Consider the following 15,268-nt stretch of genomic DNA (forward strand, 5'->3'; position numbering starts at 1 on the left):
ATATCAGAAACTGGTTCAAATCAGAAGAATTGTTTCTTTGATGACATCCAATCCTGTATTGCCATTCTGATACATTTCTTATAAATTGTATAACCTTAGAAATAATGATCTTCAGAATTCTGTTACTGTACATTCATGTTCTTTGTATTATTTTGTTTCTCCAATGCAGAATTATGGTGTGGAAACGGATAACCTGAAAAACCTAGTGGTGAGAATGAGAGCGGCATCCAACAATCTGCACATCAGTACATCAGAGCGCAGGAAGATTCCTAGCTACGATGGCAACACCTCTCACAAACCCCCCAACGAGTTCCTCACCTCTGTGGTGGAACTGATTGGTGCAGCGAAAAGCCTTCTCACGTGGCTGGATAGGTATATTAATATATGAGAGATAAGATCTGCAAGACCTTCTAAACAGTTTTTCGGAATAAAATACAGAATATGCCATATGTACAGCTTTTATGTTGTGAGCCTGTTTCTCTTTGGAAAGTAGGTGTCAGTAACTGAATCAGATATTGTTAGATATGTAACAGCGCATGAAAGATTCGCATCTCCTCTAGTGATCCCCAGCAGACACAGCAGGAGCAGGTCTTGAATTTCTGAGATTTTTTTCCACAGGAACATTCAAGGACAGATGAAACTAGATACAGTCTGGGTTGTTTCCGCAGCTCAGCCTCTAGACAATGTCTCTCACGAAACAGAGATCATCACCATAAATCGTCTTATACCGATTTAATTTTATTCATATGGATTGGAAAGCTAACGTGTTAATCACGTGTCCATGCGTGAACATTTTAACACCAATATCTTTTGACACCATTAACACTTGATACTTATGATACCATAGTACTTTCTCAAATGATTGCTTGAATGCTGTAATTTGCTATGATTGTAGTAAACTATAAATGATTGAGAAAGATGTAACTGGTCTTTTAAATTGAGACTACTAGAGGTTGTTAAGTAACTACTGAAAATTAATAATGATATTAATCATCTTAATGAAAATTGGGAACTGCATTCAAAAGAAGTGAGGCACCATGCTGTAGTAGGCACTGAGCATTTCCGTGATGTAGTAATGCAGTGAAATATTGCAAAGAAAGGCTAAGGAACAAGACTGTAACTGTAAGACCACTGCACTACACCTAGCAGTCTTCAAAGCTCTATTACAGTGTTTCCACAGAACATTATTTTTTACAAAATCTGAGCCAAATCCAAAAAGGTGTTGCAAACTGCTAGTCTAGAAATTTAATGAAATGTTGGTAGTCATGAAGCAAAGCTGATGATGGTTTGATTTAATCTTGATTACAATTGTAGCAATAACTGTAACTAACAGACATTATGTGACAGGGTAGTTGTGGGGCCATTATATGACCAGGTAGTTGTGGTTGACTTGGAGAATACAGGGAACAATGTGAAAGAGAACAGGATCTGCACTGCTGTTCCATTTTAGGATTAATGTCCTTTACAGTGCAATGATATATGGTGTGTGCGTGTGTATGTGCGTGTGTATGTGCGTTGGCTAAAGTGCCAAAGTGTCTCATCTGTTGCTTTTTCACAATCACAGAACCCCTCTGACTGGGATCAGTGACTTCACCAGTACCAAGAACAAGATCATTCAGCTGTGCTTGGAGTTGACCACCACGGTCCAACAGGTCTGCATTTGTTCTCTACTGCTCCATGACATGCCTCTTAGATTTCTGCAGTACACTGGTTATCTGTGTACACTAGTTGCCTGTGTGAGATTTCTGGGTTTAAGAGTTTAACATACCATGTGGCTGTGCCTTAGCTTCCACTGGGAGGTTTCACTCTGTGTCTTCAATGCAGTGATAATTGCATACAGGAGGCATTTTTCACTTTGATAAACACCTCTTGTGTTTACTGTATCGACAAATGGATGTGTACCTTTCCATTCAAATGCTTAAAGTTATCATAAAGTGACAGATGATTTAATAGCATATTTGTTATTCTTGTAAAATACCGAAGTGTAGTTGCATCCCGGTCAAAGCTCACCCTACTCCTAGTGTAAAATTTAAGTGTGTTGTTGGAATCTCCTCTCTGGGCTGGACATTGTTATACTGACATTCGAAAAGGCCATCAATGTCTGTTGACTTTTAAAAAGATTGGCTCCACTATTGTTTGGAAGGTGTTAGTAGAATTGCTTTAAGTGAAGTTCATTGCCAAGTTGGTTTAAATCAGTGGTTCTCAGACTAGCTAGCAGAAGGGACAGGCTGCATTGTACTTTTCTTAGATTAATCTGGAGTGAAGCATTGCTGTTAGGCAACAAATCCATGATGGGTTGGTCCTGTGTATCTGGTGGCTTTGGATATCAGACCTTGAATAGGATTGGCATTCTATTTCGAATGAAAACCCTAACCGTAACCCTGTTTTCCAGATCACTGAGTTCAAAATAAGTGCTGTCATGGAGTAAATGTACTTTTCAGTAGATGTGTTAATTGTATATGGTTTGCGGGTCACGGGAGGCCATGTTAAACCAAACCCCTTCCAGGACTCTATAGCTCAGTCAAGAATTGAATAGAATTCATTAGGTTGCATGGTCGTTTAACGGGCAGTAAGCATGACCAGTCATTGCAGTTTACAGCGGTGAAGCACACATTAAAAGACCCGGCCCTGCCTCATTTCCCGTGACCAAGACCAAGTAAAGATGCCTTATATTTCCCCAAACCAAAAAATTAATCTAATTATCAACTAATGTGCTTCAGTAAACTATGGGATGATGCAAAGAAGGATCTCAAAACTGGGCAGCTGTACAAATGGCATTATGTTCAGTTGTTGTGCCAGCACAGATTTCTCTGATTCCTCATTGCAATCATTGACAAAGCCTCCAATTTCATATCAGAAGCTGACTAGAGAGCCATCTGATCTCTATCAGCTGTTGTCTGATGACATCCATGACTCAGTTTCTTCTGTGTCAATATCTGATCTTTGGACTATTGCCCACAAGTGGGAAGTGAATATTTTCATCTGTGAAATCTGACAGAAGATAGAAGATAAACAGAGGGAGAAATTGAGTGTGTGTATACTGATATGTGGAAAGTCATGCTGAACTGTTTTGGAGCATTTTAAAAATAGTGTGACCGTTATTAAAACACATTTCTTCTCTTTGTGGTTATGAAGAATACTTTAGGAACTATGCATTTCATGCCACATTCTTTCCTAAACCTCATATGTACTTTTTTTTTTTTTTTTTGCTATTGAATAGTGTTTAACGGAAACTCTAAGGTTTAGTGTCAAAAGGAAAATATTTAAATATCAATAATACTACTGTGTGATATATTTAGCACAAAACAATTTCAGATACCTCTCGCAAGAAACAGACACAAACTTCTGTTGGATAGTTCGATTATTTTGCTATAAATCTAATGGTGGTGCATGGACTACAGCATCATACAAACACATATCCTGTGATCCTGTTAGCTCTAAGTACTGAATCATGATTGTGGTATGACTTCACCATGTGACCATCGTTACTCTGTGGTTAAGTGTGTGTGTGTGTGTGTGTGGCTACCAGCTGACAGACAGGTGCTTACTGGACATATGCCACTAAAGGCATTCTCTTGTTATACAGGGGAGGTCTTACTGCCTATGGGGGTCAAGTTAACTGCCTTCAGCCTCTGCTGTGTTGCCTCAGCTGTGAGCCAAAAGTCATAAAGGCTGTAAAAACATTCAGTCTTTTAAGCATATGCATCATATACACAGAGACATTTACATTCCTCAGTCATGCATTATTTGAGTATGGTTTGTTCTACCTTTTTAGAAATGTACCTAGTACACTGTATACTAGATTTTTAAGGCTGAAGATTACTGCACATGTCTGCCCTTTTCTGAAAATGATTTACTACATGCCAGTCCCTTCTATTTTCTTCACACTATAGTTGTCCTTCACGTCTTATATAATTATGTTGTCTTACAGCTGACATGAGTATGTAATTCACGAGTCAAAGCTGTTTATTTGTGGCTGGAGCTCATCTTTCACTGCTATATCTGGATCACTAATTATATAAACACTACACTGACCCTGATTTACTGGTTATTACTTAGCTTAGATGCGCTCAGACTTTGATGCTTTCTTCTTTTTCTCTGCAGGATTGCACTGTTTATGACATGGAGGAGAAGATTCTGGGAGTTGTAAGTATTTGATAGCATCTTCCTTATGTGTTCACAGATTGTTGCATACCATATTGTTTTATGTAATAATGTACAATTATATAACATAACATAATATATAACACAGTGAAAAGGGCATAGTGCTTTTACTGAACCAGTACTGTCCCATTAATATTGATAAAGTAGCCCAACATTGTTATTGCTGTGAAAGGCCCAGCATAATCCTCTGCTGAGTCTCCATGAGTTCCTGTTTAAATGCCACTGCCAGTGTCAGAGGCCCTCGCCGTCCATCACTGCTTCCTGTTAATGACATTCTCCATACCTACTTCCCCTGTTGCTAGACTTCCTCCCTCTCACACTGAACTCCAACAACCCCACTCCTTATGGCCTTCCGACAACTATTTTCTTCCACAAATAACTGTATACACCCCCTTCCATGACATATTCTGAGCAGTTAAGCAAGCGTTAGTTAGCTTTAAAGTGCTGGGAAATTTTTTTTTTTTTCCTTTTTTTTTTTTTGGCTTTCCCCAGTGACAAGTGCCAGTGCCATCACAGTTTCCTAGTTTGCCAAGTTTAGTCTCATACATCCACCAGTCCATTCCTGTACTCATGCACTCAGCATGTGTGTGTGCGTGTGTGTGCGTGTCTGCGTGCATGTTTTTTTTTTTTTTTTTTTTGTTTTGTTTTGTTCCTGTTTAAATGGCAGTAGTAATGTAAGAATTGCATGAGGTGGTTATCTCATAAATAAAACAAAAATATGAATCAACTTTGTGTAAAAGTGTGTATTGATTATGTATTCATATTAAAGTCTCTTCTGTATGCATGGAGGATTACCGAACAGTCCAGGAAAAGGGCACATTAGCAACTTTCTCCCTTTTCCCAGTATACACTGGGGTCTTTCTAACCTTGATAAAATGCAGTAACCTGAGCAAAATATTTCACAATTCCAGTTATCCATGATCAATAGAATAGACACAACCTGTCTGTAAAAATATTCTCTCCTGGGGAATGATTGTTCTATTTGTTTCTTATGTGCCAGGATTCTCCTATCACATTGTTGCTAAACACTGTCCTCCTGTCGTTTTGCAGTCCAAGGTGCTAAATGGTATCTGTGACCAGACTGTGAGAACAACCTCCGATCCTCTAATGAGCCAGTTGACATGCCTGGAGGAAGTGCAGCTGACCAACATCAAGCCTGGGGAAGGCCTGGTGAGCACTTATCACCCTCCTGTTTTTGTGTTAGACAAACATGAAAATTGTTCACATCCCCTACTTAAAGCACTTAAATCAACTCAGCAGACATGATTCTCTCTGTCATGATTGTTGTATTTTTGGCTGGCAAGTAAAGTACACCAAGTAAGTCTCAAGCATCCTGTTTACCTTTCAGGATTTATATATTCCACATTGCCTTATGTCAGCTCTCTGTCTCTCTGTTTCTCTCTCTCGCTCTCTCTCCTCAGGGGATGTACATAAAATCCACCTACGATGGGCTTCATGTCATCACTGGCACTACTGAACATGTAAGACTATGATTCAGCTCTGAGATGCCATCTGATGCTGGGACTGGTATATATTTAGCCTTCCCGACACAGTGTGTTGCATCAGCGTTGAAAGTAGACAGAGCTTCTACTGTTTGGCAGCTTTGAGCAGTTTTGTTGGACATGCATTACACACATAGTTAGCTCTAAACGTAGAACACAGAAAGAAGTTATACAGAAACTGAACTTTACATTTACATTTACATTGTAATAACTTGAAATTAAAGGCTTGTAGATGAAGATTAGATTTTAAAAATGCTGGAATATTAATATTTTGTATAAGTCATATAGTATATACAAATGCAATTATTTAAGCACTTAAGATATTAAGATTTCCCCCAGCAGCACAGACATGCATTTGAATCTATGGCTCTAATAAGAGGAATTTAGTTGGTCATTATTTGCATTTTTCCATACCAACAACCAAAACAATTTAAATAGCTCTGCTTCTTTATGTCCCTATTTCTTTGCTCATTAGATTGTTTATTAGAACCATGCATGTTTAATTATTTATGCATACGATTCTGTGGTTTTTGTGGGTTTGGGTCTTTTTCAGTTTTACATTATTTCCTTCCAAATCCTGTCGGTATGGCAACATCGATGTTGTACGCAACCATTTGTTGGCATGTGCCAAACAGGAGAGAGGGAGGGGTAAAATAATGGTGGGGTGTGAGAAAAGCTCCCCCTCTCTGTGGGTGGTAGAGTCCATGTTTACGGGGAGTACATTAGCATACTAGTATAACCACAGTTCCTTTAGGCTGAGACAAAAGAATGCATTTAGGCAGGCCAAGATGATCCATAAAGATTTCTCTTCTCCCTGAACTGCTGACAAATTTCTCACAACTTCAGCCATTGTCACAATCTGCAGCTCCACTCAGAAACTTCCCACGTCTGTGTAATGAATCATCCACCTTTAATCATCTTGTGACAAATTACAGTTAATGAATCATACTGACATTTGCCAGGCTGGTGTTGCTCAATCACCCACTTGTTTACTGTGATCATTTTAAAATTTTAGCTTACTTTATGGTAATGGTAATCTCTGTGTAGTCTGTTTCCTTTCAAGCGTACACTATATATGGGTAATCTTGCAAAACTTCTATGTGTGCCAGCCTGGGGAAACCCTTCACATGGTCAAATTTTGACATTTTCTACTGTATATAGTATGAAAATTAGAGGATTTCCTGAGCTGAAATGTTTGCATGTAATGTTTCAGCAATTTAAATTCTGGTTAAAAGGTAAAAGGGGGGAAAAAATGCATTTTGGCTGTAGCTATCCAACAGCTTCATCAAAGCATAGCATTTTATGTGTTGGGAAATCACACTTAGTTAACAAGGTTTTAGATCTTAAAGCCTAGTGCACACTACGTAATTTTTGCCCTGATTTCACAGTCACCGATTAAATATGGCACTTAGAGATTACTCTATGCTCCTGTAGTGTGAACAGTTCAGCACAGTCTATTTTCAGTTCTTTTTGCTCAGTCTGTGAGTGAGTGCAGCGGTTCCATTATTTTTATGCGTGTTTGATTTTCCCACTGATGAATCTTGTGGTGTGGACCCCTCTGACACTAGTTGCAAGAACAGCAATGAGAAACAACCAATGAGAGCCTGAGAGGAAATCAAATTCATCTGGTGTCATACGCTGGAGATCCCAGAACCCAGTTTATCATCCATTTTTTGTGGTAGAGTAAGGACAAAATTTAAACACAATAATATTGCTTCTAGAAGAAATGCCTTGGCATGTCATACCCAAAACGATTGCTAGGAACAGTTAAAAAAAAAAATTACATGATGTCTGCCTGCATCTCTCCAAGCAATATTTCCTCTTATTTCAGTTCTTTCTTTTGTTTCTGTACAAATTAATAACAGTCACATGATAGACAGTTTATGTTCATGAAAAAGCAGGACTTGGGGATTAGGTGTGCTTGGGTAGGGATCTCTCCAGGTGAAAGTTCATGTAATGTGTGCACTTCATCTGCAAGTGATTGTGTAGTGCACACATCTCTACAACACCAAACAACTGATTGCAAATGATTCAAGTTGTGTAGTGTGAAAGGGTCACAGATTCTGAGATTTTGTTGATAAACTGGCTCCTTAAACAACATAATATTTTGAGGACAGTAGTCTAGCTAAGATAAGTTAATAAAAAAACATCTCTATGCCATTTTAGTGTAATGTATTTATGATTTCTTAAAGTTGAGAAAAACCCAATTTTGGCCAAAAACTATTTCTCTGTATTTTTTTGGCTGTTTCAGAATTCAGCCACGATGACATCCAACAGTTTTTCCCAGGCTGCCACACACATTTTTTGCTTAAACAGCCTTTGGATGTATTTTAACAGCACTTTGTAGATGTATGTGAGTACATGTGTATCAGATTATGATGTTTACTTCTTTTGCTCCAAATTGTATGCTCCTAGTCTCCAGCAGACTTGTCTCACAAGATCCACGCAGGTGATGAGGTGATCCAAGTGAACCAGCAGACTGTGGTAAGGGTCTCTCTGCTCTCCACCTCTCACACAGCCTCAGTTTTCCCAAACATCCACTCTGATGCTTCTGGGCTCTTAGGCATGGCTGTAAGACTTTGTGTGTTTGTGTGTTTCCTGCTGCAGGTGGGCTGGCAGCTGAAGAACCTGGTGGCTAAGCTACGGGAGGACCCTAAAGGAGTGGTGCTGCTGCTGAAGAAGAGGCCAGCAGGCACATCTGGCTTCACACCTGCACCGCTTAAAAACATGCGGTGGAAACCGCCTCAGGCACAGGTCAGTCTCTTCTCAGTTATCAGTGCCCTGTATATTACTTTAATTTCCATCCAGTTGTTTATATGCAGATTGTTATATGCAGATTCAAAGTTCCCATAAGAGCATTTGATTGGAAATGGCAGAAATATCATGGAAAGAAACACGTAGGTTTATGCAGTTGGTTGAAGTGGAAAAACTGCTGTGCCCATAGAGAAGAAAATATAAGACAATATCGGGAACTTGAGAGATGATGTGGCAAATGTGTTCCAGTATCTCTGTGACTGGTTTTACTAGCAGATTTTTGTTTGTCATCTTGTTGGTCCTCTTTCAGATATTCCTGTAGTTTCTAGTAGAGGTAAATTTGACCTGTGGATTTGCAAAAATATGTCTTGTGAGCCAATAGAAAACAAGTGGGGATTTTGATCTCTTTGGTTAGTGAAAAATCAGATTCACACTGGACATACTGTTGTTTGGTTCAGATCTAAAGACAGACAGTTCACGCTATAATAAAAGCGTAGCGTGTGCAGTGTGTCACTATTTAATATTTTCTTTCAGTATATAGGATATAATAATTTTCTTTTAATATATTGAGCATTTTTTGTTCCTATTTGGGAAGACAAGTTGTTTGATTTGTGTGCTATTTCCTTTCATGTCAGTAATGTAATTGAAAAGACCTTTGTTGTATGTGTACTGATGTTCAGATCTAAAAATAGTTAATCAGCCATAAGTATGTTTCACTACAGCTGTAGACAGCAACATAATATGGGCATGGGCCAGACTGCAGACCAGACATGCATTTATTTAAATTTTTTGTAACAATTGTATATAGAAAGCTTATACACATAGTTAGTTTCTTATAAATTTCTGTAGATTGCAGTTAAATATTAGTTCAAACACTACATGTTTTATTATTTATGTACCAAGCCACCCTATCCACCAAGACTTGCTAGAGTTTTTGTAATGAAATTATGTTACCCTGCCTAGTAGGATTTTCTTGTTAGCAGTGTGAAATAGATAGGCCTTTCTGTATTTTTCTCTCTCTCATACACACATCTTTCTCTCTCTTTCTCACAAACTTTCTGTTTCTCTCCCTGATTCCTACACGGTTATTTCTTTACTGTAACATATTCCTCATCATCTACAAAGCATTATACTGAAGTTCTAAATCGGGGCATGATAAGTTTTCTGGCTGTTGCAACCTACTTACTCTGAGGTGCTTTTTTTATCAAGGCGTTGTCTTATCACTTCTACAAACCAAGAGTGTTGTGCAAAGGGACAAAGGGAACCTTTTCAGTTAACAACTATTACATTATTTGTAGCTAGAGTCCTAGGCACCACCACTGAGACTTTTCTTAGTCTCTTTGTGTAAAAAGTTTATTTCTGATCACTACCAAGCAGAACAATGACAGGGTCATTTCACACTTTGGTGTTAATTGTGATGGGTGCGATGTAGATATCATTTTCTACATTGCACAAGTTTCACAAGTGTGAAGATGTACTGGTGGCAATGGACCACACACTCCCTATGTTTCATATAGTCTTGGTTTTTTCCTGCTCTTTTTGAAAAACCTGCCACTGCATTGTTGTTTAATTCCATCCAAAAGCTTTTGTATAGTGTAGACCCATCCTCTTTTAAACAGGAACAGACACACCTGTCTTTTGTCCAGACATGATCCTGGTTTCTACAGTTCTCCATCAAACTGTGTGTTTAAAGATTTATGTAAAGATAATCCCATTCAAGACCTAAGTTTTTAGAAAAATGTAGGCTTTTGGAGCTGCCCAGGCCTGACTCTGTTGCTTTTTGGAAACAAAGAGCTGTTATAATCCAGCAGTCTGGTTGGCAATGAGATACATCTCCTCAGGTGTCTCCACACCCTGCCGAGACACCATCAGAGCAAAGCCATCACAGTCCGGAAGAATGATCCCTAAATAGCAGTGCCTCTGATTATACACAGGCTTCTCTGGACATGTTAGGATCACTTTTGATGAAGGTGTCAAAATTTCAAGTGGTAGATATATTTCATCAAGGTAAGCATTGTACAAGGTGTGCAGACGGATCACACATAATGATTCAGAGAGGTGATTTCTTGTTTTCATCTGTGGTTATGTCAGTCAAGATGACAATGCATAATATTTATCAAAGGTAATGTGCTGCTCGCCAGACACATTAAGCTCTTATTTCATTTTCCTATTTTGAATCCTCTTTGTAGTGGATCTTGCGCTGTTATTAAACACTACATTCTGGCAATGCACCATTTCAAACCACCTGCCTTAGAGTATTGTGTGTAACTCTAGGAAGAGAAAAGTTTGTGCTTTGACCTAGTCATGAGAACATTCGGTTACAGAATTAGGACTTGGCCCTGAGTCCTGCCTGCAGACATGAATACAGTGAAGTTTGAGTCAGGGCCCCCTAACAGGCAGCATAGGATTAAGAAATGAATGCAGATGAAAGTGCATGAAAAGGAATTTTGGGAAAGGCACCACTGGAACCGCAGTGTAACTGTAAGCGAAAAATAATATTCTTTGAATGTACAATCAGTCTTCCTTTAATCAGAAGATTAAAGGCTCTATTTGTTGGTATGTGGAATGAATGTGATGAACTCATCTCTTGATAACTGTCGCATGTCCTCTAGAGCTCCTCGTCGCCCAGTAAAACCCAGTCACCTGACAGCAGCACTGAACCTACCAGCAGGAAGCAGAAACCAGCCATCTTGGACTTGTACATCCCCCCACCTCCGTCAGTACCTTACATGCCACGGTAAGAGAAACAGAGAGAGTGGGAGAGAGAGATTAAGAGCCTTAGCCACATTCCTGTGGATTAATGAGTGTACCTCAGTGTCCCCTCCCTTCGTCACTAAAGCGTTAAACCTCACTCTGCATTCCCTTCCGCTTTGCTTCCTTTCTCTCATAGCTTACTTAAGCCAGCACTCAGCCAGCATGAGCGAAAAAGCCCTCTTATCTTCTTTCCATCTTCTTCCATTACTTCTTCCAATATTTGTGTTAAATGGCTTTAACTCTTATGTACTGTTTTTGTATTGAGCAATATATTGCGTTCCAGCTTTTTCACTGACTTTTGTTTTAATGAAACATGAAAGGGACTGCTCCTGAGATAACATCCTGGTTAATTGTATTATTAATCTCCCTTGAATAAGTAAATCAACATTCTTTTGCCACAGGGATGTGAGGAGCAGCATTAACAGCAGACCTAAAGGCTCTGAGTCGCCCAACTCCTTCCTGGATAAGGAGAGCCGCCGCCGCTTCACCATCACAGACCATGACAAGCTGGCTGTCTACCCTGTGGAGGCCAACGTGGTGCAAACTCGGCTTAGGGAGAGAACCTCCTCACATGGTTAGTAATAAAGCAGTTCCAGCACATTTATTCTTAACTTTTGTGCTATAAGAACTCACCATATTGCTAATTCTTGGACTGGTCAGTTCTCCTTTATTCCTCATGTATTTCTGCACAACAGGAAAACCACGGCCTCTCTCCATGCCAGCAGAAACATGTCTGAGTGTGACAGACCCTTACGCCAGGCCCTGGACACAAGGAAGGAAAGGTATGAGTTGTGCACAGACAACAGCATCCAATCGTTTGATGTCAGCTTTTAAAGTGAGATTTAATCCACGCAAAAGAAAATGTAAATATCATAAACATGTTCATACACATGCTTGAAATTAAAAGTTGCTTTAAAGAGATTATGCAGTATAAGGTGACAGTAATGACCTAAGAGAAAATAGTCAATTTCGTTTCCTTGTTGTCTTTCATCATACATGAAAGAAATATAAGAAATTAATCATATTACTTTTCGAGCAAAACTCAATCTCACTTCATAGCCTTCAGTTAGTGTGCCAAATGATAACTGATCATTTTTGGATTTTTATTTTTTTTTTTAATAATTTTTCAATTTAAATAACAGTTAAATAAAATTTATGTTTTCCTCCATTTTTTTTTTTTATTTTTTTTTTTTTTACAAGCATCCTCTGATTTTCTCCATTGCTTCATCTTTTCTCATGTTGCATAGGTGAAGATCTCTTGTACAGGTACCTCAGCAATGAGCGCATACCCACTATAGCAGAAGAGGTGCCTGCTAGGGGGCGCTCATACAAATCTACAGAAGAGCAATGTGTCCGAGGCACAGATCACGTGCGGAACAGCCGGTTTCTCGTCAGTGTAGACCTCCACAACAGCGCTACCATCCCTTATCAGGAGGACTTTGCCAAAAACGCTATGACATCCACTCCGAAAAGACCCCCTGCGGAGCCCTCGCTACTGGTCAGTTGGATCACCAGGCTAAAGCTACTGACTCATTAATGTCACCTTGCTTTGTCCAGCTGTCCTGCCCTCCTGCCCTTTCTCCTTTCTTCTTTCTCCTCATTCCTTCCCTAAGTTTGCTTCCTTTTCTAACCAATTTTCTGCCTCAAACTGCTTTTTTCACTATTTAACTTGACTGCCTTATAGAATGATAGAAAATGGCCATACTTGCTCTAAAATTTTCTTATGAATGTTTGGAAACACAGCAGGAAATTCATTTGCAAGAAAACAAAGGGCTGAAATATTAGTCATACAGCATTGTGTATTAATATTATACTCTGTACAGAAAGCCATTTGGAATACATATCTACCTCCATAAAATTCTGTATGTAAAAGCATTGCATAAATGTGTACAAGTTTAATTTTCACAGTCTACTTCATTCGGGATATTGTAACTGTGCATACTTAAAAAAGTGTTTCCAAACAGTCTCTATGTGAAAACTGACCCTTGTCATCAAACAGATTCAGGTGTCCCTAATCTCATAACATTTCAAATGAAAGGATGAAGATATGTGTATTGATGATGATATTTTGCATAAGCATCACATAGCACACATATTTGATCAGTCAGTGGGCAGACTGGCAAAGGAATTTGTCACATTTCTCTGTAGGATTGGTTAGTCTGGTTTCTTTAAAGTTATATAAGTTATTTTACTGTGTACACCTTCTCTCACCACTGGTTTTTACTCACCAAGGTTTTTATTTTATTTTATTTTATTGTGATTTGTCTTCTCCAAGTGGAGAAAATTTTTCAAATGTTTTTAAAAAAAAATCTAAAAGCTTTTTTCTCCAAATATCAACCCTTGTATTTTGAAATAGGTTTTTTTTTCTTTTTTTTTTTTTTTTTTTTTTTTTTTAAACAGTTGTTGCCTTTGTAATACTTGCCTTTAAATTACAAAAGGTGTAGTTTACAATAAGGTTGGATGATAAGGCCAAATTTTATACAACATTTTCTAGATTTTGGACAATAATGATATGTATGAGAATATAAATATTTTATCGCTGTGCATTGTCTGCAGAGCAAAATTGTTGTCTGGGTTTTTTCAACTGTAAGCATTCTCAAATATCTGACGTCACATGAAAATATTGGTTGATTTTAATGCTAAATTCAAATGTATTAATCACAGGGAGTTTTTTTCCCCCTCTGTCTTACCACTATCTCAGTTAGGTGGAAATTACTTAACAAAAAGTTACTTGTTAGGATTCTCTTTATAAATGTGAATTGGAAAAGTATTCCAGATAATTTATAACTAGATTCCCAAAGCTCAGCCTCTAACTCACAAATTCCATGTGATGTGTGAACAATTTGTTGAAAAAAAAAAAAAAAAAAAAGGGACCACTGAAGCGCTGTGACATAGCTAGCTGAATACTTTCTGAATGCACTGTAGGTAATGCTACCTTGCTAATGTTAAGGTTTCCTCACACTCGGTACTAACTTGTCTAGTAAGCTGAAATCCTTTCTATAGTTAAGTTACTTTCCTGCATCACTTGTTTTCTGGCAAAGTAACTGGGAGAAGATTGAAAATGTTCAAAGATTGAGAAAGTGGAAAAAAACTCACTTTTTTCTGTAGACAGCTTTCTCATTAGGTTTTAGTAACGTTTAGGGCGCATACTGTATATGTATTGCTTTTGTACTTTTGCTACTACAGTAGAAGCAATAGCTGGAAAGTTCAACTGGTCGAGCAGAACAATATTTCTACTGGTGTCTTATTTTTATCAGTAAACTGCCCAGGACTAGGTCACTGACTGAACATGCACTATCCTGTTTGATTCTGCATAGTTCAGTCATAGCTCATACTCTTAGAAAAGCAGAGACACCATATTAGCCTAGCATCAGACTGTATACTGTTTATACTGTCAGTGGAGGTAATCCACTGAAAAGGGTCTAGGCTTGATTATTGTCCAAAAATACCCTTTAATGCTGGAAAGCGGATTATTAGATCGGTTGAATCAAACTGCTTTATGCATTGGGTGTCTATATGTATACCAGATTCTTTACAATGCTGGCCTTATGTGGTTTTTGTCATTTACTACAGTTTATTTGAGGTTTATAGCTCAGCCCAAAAGTTGAAGCACAGGGGTTAAACAGTATTAAAGTATTGTAAGATATTTATATTGCATTTGGGGATTATTTGTACTTGGCTTTTGTACTTTTTAAGTGATGTGTATAATTAAAAGTGCCATGTCACATCTGTTTTGTATTGTCTTTATTTAATTATATTTCACTTATACTCTGGATTAACCTTACATTAACAGTATAGGTCAGAATTTAGGTATCAAGTTAAAGGCAGTTTCTACTAAAGCAAATAAGTTAGCGATAGGCAAATTCGGTTTCAGTAATGTAAACAACAAATAACTTGTCCAGTAAAAAACTCAGGTCAATTTAACAAGTGCAACAGTGGACTTAAAAAAATAAATGTGGAAACATTCAGGTTGAAGTATTACATGAAATAAATGTCAATTATGCTTGCTGATTGTGAGTAATGTTCCCCACTATAACACCAGCATGAACAGTACATACAAAGGAAAGGCACATATTATTAATAAATAAATATTA

At 38.1% G+C, this 15,268-nt stretch overlaps 1 protein-coding gene across 2 annotated transcripts in view; it reads left to right on the forward strand.

The window, feature by feature from the left end:
- Positions 1-15,268, forward strand: part of LOC113538998 (connector enhancer of kinase suppressor of ras 3) — a 49,991-nt gene that overhangs the window by 21,270 nt on the left and 13,453 nt on the right. Inside the window, exons 3-13 of one of the 2 annotated variants that reach the window (XM_026934519.3) lie at positions 170-372; positions 1,565-1,652; positions 4,105-4,146; positions 5,215-5,334; positions 5,586-5,645; positions 8,082-8,150; positions 8,274-8,420; positions 11,033-11,157; positions 11,576-11,748; positions 11,870-11,956; positions 12,422-14,901. In XM_026934519.3, coding sequence (XP_026790320.1) covers positions 170-372; positions 1,565-1,652; positions 4,105-4,146; positions 5,215-5,334; positions 5,586-5,645; positions 8,082-8,150; positions 8,274-8,420; positions 11,033-11,157; positions 11,576-11,748; positions 11,870-11,956; positions 12,422-12,711 — 1,404 coding nt within the window. In that variant the 3' untranslated portion in view covers positions 12,712-14,901. Of the gene's footprint in view, positions 1-169; positions 373-1,564; positions 1,653-4,104; positions 4,147-5,214; positions 5,335-5,585; positions 5,646-8,081; positions 8,151-8,273; positions 8,421-11,032; positions 11,158-11,575; positions 11,749-11,869; positions 11,957-12,421; positions 14,902-15,268 lie in introns of those variants that run through there. The other variant, XM_034307758.2, reaches the window with a different exon arrangement.

Source organism: Pangasianodon hypophthalmus, chromosome 10, assembly GCF_027358585.1.
Source record: "Pangasianodon hypophthalmus isolate fPanHyp1 chromosome 10, fPanHyp1.pri, whole genome shotgun sequence".
NCBI classification, from domain to species: Eukaryota; Metazoa; Chordata; class Actinopteri; order Siluriformes; family Pangasiidae; genus Pangasianodon; species Pangasianodon hypophthalmus.